Below are 12,366 nucleotides of genomic sequence, written 5' to 3'. Positions count from 1 at the left end.
CTATCCAGTAGCAGCTGACTTCCAGTAATTAAACCTATTTTGTTGCAGTCCCAAAGTGAAAAGGTCAGATTATACTGGCCAATGTCCTTACCTTCTGGAGATGCATATGCTGCTGTGGGGACCCATAGATTTGTCCAAAAGGTAAGATATTTCTCATGATCTCCTCTGTATAATTGGCTGTCTTGTATTTGTATATAATATTTTATATGGATAGGTAAGGGGTTTTTTTTATTTTTTAGGTGTTTCTAGAATAACTTTCAGTGATTTACTCATTTTTAATTGAAGTAGCTGGAATTGGAAAAGGACTGTTTTCTGTCTTGGCTAAAAAAAAATCTTGATTTCAGTATCTATTTAGAATACTCTCGATTTTTATCAAGCTTATCAGAGATTATATTAAAGAAAAAAACCAACAACTTTCTAATCTTGGTGTTTCTAAGATACCTTTATCAAAATTAATTTAATTGATATGGAAAAAAACCAGTCTCTTGCATTAGGATCAATTTACTTCTCTTAGTGTTACTTGAAACACTGTGCCTTTTTTAGGGCTACACTGGGAGCATAATACATCATAGGTGCATGAAATCAGCATTTGCCACTGTGCTTGCTTCTTATGGTGCTTTTGTTTTCATTTTCTTCATTATCTTGCGCTTGCAATTTGGTACTGAATGCTCTGTTGTGCCTTTGTTCTGATTACTTGGTTTTTTCTTTGTCTGTCTCTGGTAGCCCTATAGTCGCTCTTCCTCCATGTCTTCCATTGATCTAGTCAGTGCCTTTGATGTTCACAGATTCAGCGCCCAGGTACTGTATTAATGTGTAGAGTGGGGGTTGTGTATCTTTGCTGCATTTCATCCTTTTCTCTAGGACCTGGGTTTGGTGTTACATAAATCACTGTTTGCTCTAAACTAGTATGTTGAGACAAAAAAAGTTCTCTATTTCCATACCAAATGGTTGTCTTTTTACATTCTGCTTGCATGCATATCACTTGTGCAGAGGCCCAAATCTTGTGAACTGTTGGACTGATTTCAGTAGCTTTAATAAAAATACCTACAACTTGAAAATTTTGCATTTCTGATTTTAATAAAAGTAATAAAATAACACCTGTTTTGTGTGGGCTGGAGATGGCCTTTGCTTTAAATTGAATAGTTTTTCTTGTTTTTAAATCAAAGGTTTAATTCTGTCTTTAAAATTTGTCACTTGTAATAGCATTAAGACACCAAATTTTAAGGTTATATTTTTTTACCTCTACAACTAGTTTTATTACCAAAAGATCATAAAGTATGTTGTTTAAAAATAAGATTGTGGATATGAGAACTTTTACTGAAGAGTTCCGATATACTCAATTATCATTCAGAAAATGTTTGACATTCTGAATAAGTGAATTTAGTTGTAGTGACATATTCCAGTAATGTACAAAATTGCTATAGGTGCTTGCTCTGAAGGGCATAGTTTAGAGTTGAATTAGATAAGTGAGTTCATGTGTTTGGTCTTTATTCTCAAAAAAAAAATCATTCAAACAACATTCATGCTATTACTTTCCTTCTGCTGTGGTTCATATGGTTGTGAATATGGGGCTTCCTTCTGGGGTCTGTTGGTTTTGGGTTTGTTTGTTTGTTTTTAAATTATTAACGAACACTGTGTAAGGCCCCAATAAAAGGACTTTACAGTGGTTCATGTACTCTGGGTTAGACGCACAGGAGAAATACTGACCAGATATTCTTAAAGAGGTCAAAACAAGACAAAAGTTTGCTGGCAAACTTTAGAAAAATCAGAGAGCTTTGGCAAAAGGTTTACTACAACATCCAATCAACATAAAACACTTCTCACAGCATTAATTTGGTCCATTCAATTTGGCAAACTTTAAACCTGTGCAATGTTAAGCTACCCAAAATGTTCCAAGAAGAGGGAATTAGAAGAAAGAAAGACAGAAAGACAGGAAGATATAGAAAAGCACACATATAGCTACCAACTCCTGGGTTCTAGCAGTGTTCAGATAGAAACTCCAAGAGAAAGGTAGAGTCAAGATGTGTGCTGGCCTCATGCTCACCATTAAATACCCCTGGGCCATTGTGGGCCCTCCCCCCAGGTGGGACTTCTGGCCACTCAGAAATTGAGTTAGGCGAGAGTGGAGCTCGGCCTTAAGTGTTCCATGATTGGCACCACTGCAGGGCTGGGATACTGGCTCTAGGGGTGGGGAGTGGGGGGCAGTTTACTGTCTCACCAGGGCAAAGCCCAACCTGCCCTTCCCCCATACACACATGCATCCCAAAATGTCTCGAGACATCCATCTTTCCAGTCTCTGACACAGTGCAAGCAGCCTGCTTTTTCAAATGGAAGGAATAGATTTTTCTTTTGATTAACAGAGCCTGGAATCATACTACCTGCATACCTTGCCACCAGCTTTGTGAGCAGAATCCTAACACTCAAGGACTTGCTTATTGGACTGAAATCCCAACACTTGCCTTGACTTATTGCAGTCAGTTAATTTCTGGAATTTTAATTTATTACAAGGGGAAAAAGTATGCAGGTCATATTTGTTACAAATGGAGACAGGAGCTTTAGATAAGTCTCTGCCTTTTGCCCAGGCCTTCAGCAGCAGGCAGTAGCTTATATTGGGGCAGCCAGTACCTCAAGAACCAGTCCAATTTGCAAGTTCTTTAATAATGGCTGATTAGGTCTAATACAAAATTAATTTTTGTTTATTACACACAATATTAAGAGACATAAGACTTTGAGCAGACTATTTACTACATAGGAATAAAACAAAAGAAACTACTAGTAGATAAAATGCAGCAGGCGATAAAGGCACCTATTATTACAGCTAGCAAGAAATAGTATAACTTAGGATTCAATGCATTCTTACCAATCCAATTGTTGATGGGGCACACATTGGAATCCTTTCCCTCAATTCCCAGGAAAGTAACTGCAGAATTTGCATCTAAACTCCAGGGAGAAGTCCAGCACATTTCCAGGGTGCATGTGGGAGGCTTCTACCTCCATGATAATTTGTGTGTCTTTTATAGTGTAAAGTCATGTCTTGGGTCACTAATGTTTATTTTCTTTCATCTCTTTCCACATCTGCTCTCCATACCAAGGTGTTGATTCTTGGTTGGGGCCCCAGTCTCTTGGGTGCCAAGAGATGACCCCTTGCTGGGCTTTTGACCCAGCCTGGGCTATCTCTTCCATATGCCAGCCATTTGTGAGGGAGAGAGAGGGGGGGGGACGTCCTGCCACATTCCTCCCCTGTGACCAAAGGCACTGGCTTTTACCTCATGGAGTGATCGTGCAGGTATCACTTGCCTCCATGCTATAAAAGTACTCACTTTCATATATGTGTGCACCATCACCGAGTATATTGATATAAATTGTTTTCCTAAGCTGTACTATTTCTTAAAAAAAAAAAAAAAGTTCAATGTTATTGATATTTGATAAGAAGCACCTGTGGTTGCTTCAGCTTACGTATTCATGTATTAGATCATGTAACACAAATATATATATTTGGAAAGAAAAAAATATTAGTGATAAACCAAGAGATTATAAGATATGGCATTGAATTCAGAGTGTTTATGTTAATTGGGGACAATTTAACAAGTCATTTTACTTTTGTTGTTATCAGGCCGTGTAAGATAGGTTGTTTCCCACCCCTTGAGTCTTAAGATCATAAGAGGATGAGATGCAAATCAGGAACAAAGAAGAGTTCATGGAGGTAGCTTCTTGGTTGTAGCGGTTGGAGGAGTTCAATAAATGGTCAATGACTCCTTCACTTCCATTTGTGCTTCTCAGTCCAGTGTACTTCTTCAGTGAAATTCAGTGTTTCATATACTCTTGCATAACATAATTAAGTGTTAGACAATTCGACAATAATCTAAACAAATACATATATTTGTATAATAGTCTGTTTGTCTCAGGGGAATCAAAGATGTAATGAAATTCAATTGTTTTTACTTACTTAGGATATGATTCCAATCGGGAATTTGTGTTTTACCTTGAAAGGTAGGAATAAGTAATCAAAACTGATTCCATAATCATATGAAAATTCAAGTCATATTCAGGGTGAAATCCCTTTTACCCACTGTGACAATCAGAGTGAAGGCACAGATATTCTAAAGCAATACTTGTAAAACTACAGTGATGTATAAATATCGACCAAAATAACTAAAACTATCAAATCATTTGGTACTTCAATAGTACTGTCACGAGTGGATACAGAGGGTGGATAGATTTTACCAGTTGCCTAGGCCTATGACAACTAGTGACCAAACCTACTCAGAGTGACCAGCACCCAAAACCCAGTCTCACTCACAAGTCCTTATAAAGACAGCCGATTTATGTCTAATGTAAAATAGATTATGGTTTATTAGACACAGGTGAGAACGGAACAAAGAACTAGACAATTTTTTACTACACAATACATGAAAAGCTATTCATAGCTAAAACAAACATATATATATGTTGCCCAACATAGGGAGATTAAAACAATATAGCACTAAAAATGAAAATAAAGTGCCTATTAGTATTATTATGGCTAGCAAAGAAGAATACAATTTAGGAAACCAATGCTCTTACCAAATCCAATTTTTTTGGAGCTGGGGATGCATCAGAATCCTCACCCAATCCCATGGGAAGTAACCACAGGGCCTGCGTCCAGGCAGCTGGGGAGAAACTTTCCTTCACGCTCCAATGTCCATGTAGAAAGCTTCTACTTTTGCTGAGATTTTCGTGGTGTTTTATAGGAAAAAAGTGTGGGTTTGTGGTCACTTAAAAATTCTTCACATTCTCTCAGTGTCTCACCTTGACTTCTAGACGCCAGTACCAGATAGCCCTGATTAAGCTATTCACTTAATCTGAGCCATTGATCTCCGGCCAGCAATCAGGGAGAGAGAGAGAAGGGGGAGGGGGGAGTGTCCTGCCACAAGTACTAAATAAGATTTTTATGCTATGTGAACAAATTTATTCTTTTTGAGACTTTTAGAGAAAATGTTTATCTCCAGATTTACACATTTTTTTGTTTCCAATTTTGCAAATTTGGAATATGATCCATATGCCGAACATTAATGTCAGAACCGTGATTATTACACTAATCAGTTTTCTCATAATTATATTTAGATTCGGAATGCATGAGGTTATCCAATCAAATACATCTGTCCCTTGATCCTTTTGGATTTCATGTAAGGTTACAGTGTTTTTCCTAAACTCTTCTAGATGAGTTTGTATTCTCAGGGTCTGATCTATGCATACACAGCAGCTAGTGTTGATAACTGTGCATACCCCAGCTTTGGAGGCTAAAAGCAAATCCAAAGCCATTCGGTTTTGCTTGACTACCTTTGAGACGCTGGTAACTTCTTGTTGCAAAGCACTGATTGCATCATTTGTCCGGTTTTCTATTTGTTCAATGACTCCGGATATATTCATTATTGTTTGTTCTAATTCAGGCACGCCTAACCATGGTGGGAACCCTCTGTCCTAGGTTGCAATATTGATGTAGTTAAGTATTCTATTACCACCAGCTGTGGGCCATTAGCTGCTATCACCCACTCCTGATGACAAGCAATGAGCCATCCGTTAGCTGTTACCAGCTGCTAATGACCCACCCCGCATGACAGGCAATGGGCCATCAGGGACCCACCCTGTGACTCATGGACTTATCTCATCCCATTGTGAGATGCTCTGCCCAGGAGGGAGGAGCCAGGTGTTCCCACCTGGATATAACCTGGCCCTGGAACTGCCTGAGCTAGCCCTGTCTACTGGGTTCCCAGAGGACCAGAGCTACTACTGGATCTTCAGCTGGAGACTAGACCTTCACAGGATCACCGCTTCAACTGGACTACTTCAGTCGGACTGCTACCACCACCCTAACAGGGTGTTAGGTTGTATCTGACTTTGTCAGTGCTTTTCCTTGTATTATTTCACTTATTTTTAATTTCAATCTTGACTTGTGATCTCCCACTGGTGTTTGTTTTCAAACCAACACATATTTTGGCGCCCAACGTGGGGCTCGACCTGGGGAAACTCAGAACATCTTATCACCATGATGCTCAGCCTGTCTATGTGGGTAATGTATCTTACCCTCTATATCTTCCCTCAAATGGGAAACTATCTACCCGTCATATTGCTCCTGTTGCGACCAGGGAATGGCATGAGAATTGCTCTATTGGTTTATTATGCCTATTGCATGGTAACCTGTGAGGCAATGAATACCATCCGGAATATATACTCGACTTTGTCTGCCTGGCCTAACCTGAGCTGCTACGTCTGGGACCTCCTTGGCAATCGCACCCACCCTCTGGGGCTAGGAGGAGAGAGCGGTTTCGTCCAGCCTTTCAGGTAAGGCACAGCTGTTTTTGAGGATATTGAGTTCTCTCTGGATGCTAGGGATGGCATAATCTTTTTGTTAGTTCTGTTTTCTTTGACCAGCACTGTGTACCTCATGCTGAAGATCAGAACAATATCTTGTCTTCTTGAGGAGGAGAAACAAAGCAAATCAGCAGGAAAGAGGAAGAGAACCAAAAGGGCAGTGGATGTCTCAACACAGACCATTACCAAATCAGAACAGCCGAAGCCTGTAGCAGTTGCCCCTGTCCAGAAAAAGAAATCCAAGAGCAAATCAGTCCGCACAGCGACTGATGAGGATGCGGCAGGACCATCTCACCCAGCAGAAGAGACAGAGCCGGAGATCATCACTCGCTCTCTATCCCTGGGGGAGCTGCGTGACCTACGGAGGGAATTCACCCGGCAGGCAAACGAGTCCATCTTAACCTGGCTGCTCCGCATCTGGGATGCCACCGCTAATGACACCATTCTGGACGGAAGTGAGGCTAGGCAACTGGGATCCCTGTCCCAGGATGTGGTTATTGACCAGGGGATTGGGAAAACCCAGGAAACTCTCAGCCTCTGGCGGCGATTGCTGGCGAGTGTACGGGACAGATACCTCTGCAAAGAAGACCTCCAGATGCACCAAAGAAAATGGAACACAATAGAACAAGGTATCCGATGCCTGAGGGAATTGGCCGTGCTAGAGATCATTTTCTCGGACAACGAGAGATTCCCTAAGAGCCCAGATAATGTCCAGTGCACTTCACAAATGTGGCTAAGATTCGCACGGCTCGGACCAGAGATATACTCTCGTTACCTGGCAACACTGCAGTGGAGGGAAGGCGAAGACCAGGTGGGCGTGTTAACAAACAAACTGAGAATTTATGAGGACACTGTCACCGCTCCACTACGCACTCAGGTCTCATCAGTGGAAACAAACCTGGCCGAGCAAGTCCGGAGCTTGATTGAAGAGAGCCTCCAGAAACTAAGGAAAGAGTTCAAAGAAGGATTTTTCCATGTCACACCGAAACCAACCAGAGTCTCTGCCATCAGGAGCAGACGTCCCCCAGCCAGGGAAAGAAAACAAACTCCACGACGTGACCTCTGGTTTTTCCTGCAGGAGCATGGGGAAGACATGAGAAAGTGGGATAGGAAACCCACCTCCTCCTTAGCAGCCCGGGTACGTGAACTGAAAAAAGAAACATCCACTTCAGGAGGCTCATCTAGGTACAACACTGCCCCAGTCTCTTGTGGACAGAACCCCCAACAGAATGGAAAGGATAATATGACTGATCCTCTTGAAGGAACCTCAGGAACACATTTACGGGAGAAGAGCACCACGCACCAAAAACAGGATTAGAGGAACCCTGCCTCTAGCCAGGTAGAGGAAAGGGATAATCGGATCTATTGGACTGTGTGGATCCGATGGCCTGGCACGTCTGACCCACAAAGATACACGGCTTTGGTTGACACCGGCGCTCAGTGCACCCTGATGCCATCCAGGTATGTGGGGACCGAATCCATTTCCATTTCTGGGGTGACAGGAGGATCCCAGCAGCTGACTGTACTGGAAGCTGAAGTGAGTTTAACTGGGAACGAGTGGCAGAAACACCCCATTGTGACTGGTCCAGACGCCCCATGCATCCTTGGCATAGATTATCTCAGGAGTGGATATTTCAAAGACCCAAAGGGACATCGCTGGGCTTTTGGGATAGCAGCCGTAGAGACAGAAGACATAAGACAACTGAATAGCCTGCCTGGTCTCTCAGATAACCCGTCTGCTGTAGGACTATTGAGAATTGAAGAACAGCGGGTACCAATTGCTACAGCAACAGTGCATCGCCGGCAATACCGCACTGACAGAGACTCTGTGGCCCCCATCCATAAGATGATTCGGGAACTGGAGAGCCAAGGGGTGGTCAGCAAGGCTCACTCACCCTTTAACAGCCCTATATGGCCGGTGCGTAAGTCCAGTGAAGAATGGAGACTGACAGTGGATTACCGTGGCCTGAATGAAGTCACACCACCACTGAGTGCTGCTGTACCAGACATGTTGGAACTTCAGTACGAGCTGGAATCCAAGGCAGCAAAGTGGTATGCGACCATCGACATTGCCAATGCCTTTTTCTCCATTCCTCTGGCAGCAGAGTGCAGGCCTCAGTTTGCTTTCACCTGGAGAGGTGTGCAGTCCACGTGGAACCGACTGCCCCAGGGGTGGAAGCACAGTCCCACCATCTGCCATGGACTGATCCAGGCTGCACTGGAAAAGGGTGAGGCTCCAGAACATCTGCAGTATATTGATGACATCATTGTGTGGGGGGACACGGCAACGGAAGTATTTGGGAAAGGAGAGAAAATCATCAGAATTCTCCTGGAAGCCGGTTTTGCCATCAAGAAGAGTAAAGTCAAGGGACCTGCCCGAGAGATCCAGTTCCTGGGAGTAAAGTGGCAAGACGGACGGCGTCAGATTCCTTCTGAGGTCATCAATAAGATCACCGCGATGTCTCCACCAACCAACAAGAAGGAGACGCAAGCTTTCCTAGGCGCCATAGGCTTTTCGAGAATGCACATCCCTGAGTACAGCCAGATTGTGAGTCCTCTCTACCTCATAACCCGCAAGAAGAACGATTTCCACTGGGGCCCTGAACAGCAGCAAGCCTTCACCCAGATCAAACAGGAGATCGCTCATGCGGTAGCCCTTGGCCCAGTCAGGACAGGACCAGAGGTAAAGAATGTGCTTTACTCTGCAGCTGGGAGCCATGGTCTGTCCTGGAGCCTTTGGCAGAAGGTGCCTGGTGAGACCCGAGGTCAACCACTAGGATTCTGGAGTCGAAGTTACAGAGGGTCTGAAGTCAACTACACTCCCACCGAGAAAGAAATCTTGGCAGCTTACGAAGGAGTCCAAGCCGCCTCAGAGGTGATCGGCACAGAAACACAACTTCTCCTTGCACCCCGATTGCCAGTGCTGGGGTGGATGTTCAAGGGAAGGGTTCCCTCTACCCACCATGCCACTGATGCCACGTGGAGCAAATGGATTGCCCTCATCACACAGCGCGCCCGTATTGGAAACCCGAATCGCCCTGGGATTCTGGAAATCATAACTAACTGGCCTGAAGGTGAGACTTTTAAATTATCTTCAGAAGATGCAGAGGAGCAAGTAGCACGTGCCGAGGAAGCACCCCCGTATAACGAGCTGCCGGAGAGTGAAAGACGCTATGCCCTCTTCACCGATGGGTCCTGCCGAATTGTAGGCGCAGATCGGAGATGGAAAGCTGCAGTATGGAGCCCCACACGACAAGTTGTACAGGCTACCGAGGGACAAGGTGGATCGAGTCAGGTCGCAGAGCTTAAAGCCATCCAACTGGCTTTGGATATTGCCGAACGAGAGAAATGGCCAAGGCTCTATCTGTACACTGACTCCTGGATGGTAGCCAACGCGCTATGGGGATGGTTAGATCGCTGGAGAAAGGCTAACTGGCAGCGCAGAGGAAAACCCATCTGGGCCGCTGAGATTTGGCAGGACATCGCCGCCCGGGCAGAAAAGCTGACCGTGAAAGTTCGACATGTGGATGCACATGTACCTAAGAGTCGGGCTAATGAAGAGCATCGTAACAATGAGCAGGTGGACCGAGCTGCCAAGGTGGAAGTGTCACAGGTGGATCTGGACTGGCAGCACAAAGGAGAATTATTTCTAGCTCGTTGGGCCCATGATGCCTCTGGTCATCAAGGGAGAGATGCGACATACAGGTGGGCTCGTGACCTAGGGGTGGACTTGACCATGGACAACATCTCACAGGTCATCCACAGCTGTGAGACTTGCGCTGCAATCAAACAGGCCAAGCGGGTGAAGCCTCTGTGGTATGGTGGATGATGGTCAAAGTACAGGTATGGGGAAGTATGGCAAGTTGACTACATCACACTTCCCCAAACCCGCCAAGGAAAGCGCTACGTGCTGACCATGGTGGAAGCAACCACGGGATGGTTAGAGACCTACCCTGTGCCTCATGCTACTGCCCGGAACACCATCTTGGGTCTGGAAAAGCAAGTCCTGTGGAGACATGGTACCCCAGAGAGAATCGAGTCTGACAATGGAACCCATTTCAAGAATGGCCTCATAAGCACCTGGGCTAGAGAACACGGAATTGAATGGATATACCATATCCCCTATCATGCACCAGCTGCCGGGAAAGTTGAACAGTGCAACGGACTACTTAAGACAACTTTGAAGGCACTTGGCGGGGGAACCTTCAAAAATTGGGAACTGAACTTAGCAAAGGCCACCTGGATGGTTAACACAAGGGGTTCTATCAATCGAGCCGGTCCTGCCGAGTCCGAACCTTTGCACACAGTGGATGGAGATAAAGTCCCTGTGGTACACGTAAGAGGTTTCTTAGGAAAGACTGTTTGGATTAGTCCCACCTCAGGCAAAGGCAAGCCCATCCGTGGGGTTGTTTTTGCCCAAGGACCTGGTTATACTTGGTGGGTGATGCAGGCAGATGGGGAAACCCGTTGTGTCCCACAAGGAGACCTTATCTTAAGTGAGAACTCTGTAGATGGTAATAGAATAAGGGGTGGATAATGTCCTAGGTTGCAATATTGATGTAGTTTTCTATTACCACCAGCTGTGGGCCATTAGCTGCTATCACCCACTCCTGATGACAAGCAATGAGCCATCCGTTAGCTGTTACCAGCTGCTAATGACCCACCCCGCATGACAGGCAATGGGCCATCAGGGACCCACTGTGTGACTCATGGACTTATCTCATCCCATTGTGAGATGCTCTGCCGAGGAGGGAGGAGCCAGGTGTTCCCACGTGGATATAACCTGGCCCTGGAACTGCCTGAGCTAGCCCTGTCTACTGGGTTCCCAGAGGACCAGAGCTACTACTGGATCTTCAGCTGGAGACTAGACCTTCACAGGATCACCGCTTCAACTGGACTACTTCAGTCGGACTGCTACCACCACCCTCACAGGGTGTTAGGTTGTATCTGACTTTGTCAGTGCTTTTCCTTGTATTATTTCACTTATTTTTAATTTCAATCTTGACTTGTGATCTCCCACTGGTTTGTTTTCAAACCAACACACCCTCTCACAAATCTGTGGAATCCAGAGGATCTTTCAACCAAGGGATTTAAATTTCATTTGTATCTTGTTATAAAAGATCATAGGTGTCCTCTGGGGAATTCTGATTTATCAATGATGTCTGTCTCTGGGACTACACTTCCAATGGTGCATATTCCTTGCCATTGAGGGGATAGAGCCTTTCTAGCTTGATTTCCACAAAGCCAATAGTATTCCATATTGTCTGGAATAGGCCACCAGTGTGTGGTTAAAATGCATTTTCCATTTGTGTCCAGATATGAATGATACATGGGATAGATTCCTACCATAACCCCATGGCCACATTCAGGTAATTCCATTTTTTGGTGTGAATCCTGGTGGGAGAAATACCATTGGAAAATATTTTTGGTGTGGGAATTCCCATCATCCGAATACTTTCATATGAGTGAGTGGGAAACTGAGAACAGATCCAGCAAGTGCTGTGATTTGTTATCAGTGTCACGGCTTGTATTAGCTTGAGATGGGAGTTCCTCTTCCAAGGGTCAGATAGCATTTGTTCTATCTGTGTTAGGTTGGAGTGGCTCATAGGAATAGTGGCATTGCCCACTGGTTTTCCCTTTATAATGGCTAATCTCAAGGTTTTATCAGGGTGGCTAATTAGTCATTCAGCGTTATTAAAAACATTGACTCATAAGTATAAGAATGCAAGCAGTACCATAATCAACATTTTTGATTACAACAAATTTACTGGTTGGTGTGCAGTCCTGTAGGTTCTTCTGTGTGTGGAGTTGGTGTTATTTGCTTTTAGGAGTCCAGGAATCGGAAGTTTTCACAGCCATGTAGGTAGCAAACAGTCTTTTTCCCTGCTGTTTGAGCAGTTTCTTGTTTCACGTCTGGGTACACACCTAGTTTTTTGTATGGTGAAGATATTCTTAAACATTCCAGGTTATTAGTGAAACTAAAACAGCAGAACTTAAATAATGACAAACGTTTTT

General features: G+C 44.3%; 1 protein-coding gene across 5 annotated transcripts in view; it reads left to right on the top strand.

Moving 5' to 3' along the window:
- LOC146425525 (ceramide transfer protein-like) overlaps positions 1-12,366 on the top strand; it is a 323,504-nt gene that overhangs the window by 280,076 nt on the left and 31,062 nt on the right. For 3 of the 5 annotated variants that reach the window (XM_085041598.1, XM_085041597.1, XM_085041601.1), the window contains exons 10-11: positions 49-141; positions 724-798. In XM_085041598.1, coding sequence (XP_084897724.1) covers positions 49-141; positions 724-798 — 168 coding nt within the window. The remainder of the gene's footprint in view (positions 1-48; positions 142-723; positions 799-12,366) is intronic. The other 2 variants (XM_085041600.1, XM_085041599.1) reach the window with 1 other exon arrangement.

The sequence above is a fragment of the Lichenostomus cassidix genome, chromosome W (assembly GCF_008360975.1).
Source record: "Lichenostomus cassidix isolate B80296 chromosome W, HeHo_3.0, whole genome shotgun sequence".
NCBI lineage: Eukaryota > Metazoa > Chordata > Aves > Passeriformes > Meliphagidae > Lichenostomus > Lichenostomus cassidix.
This window is presented reverse-complemented; position numbering and strand designations above follow the sequence as displayed.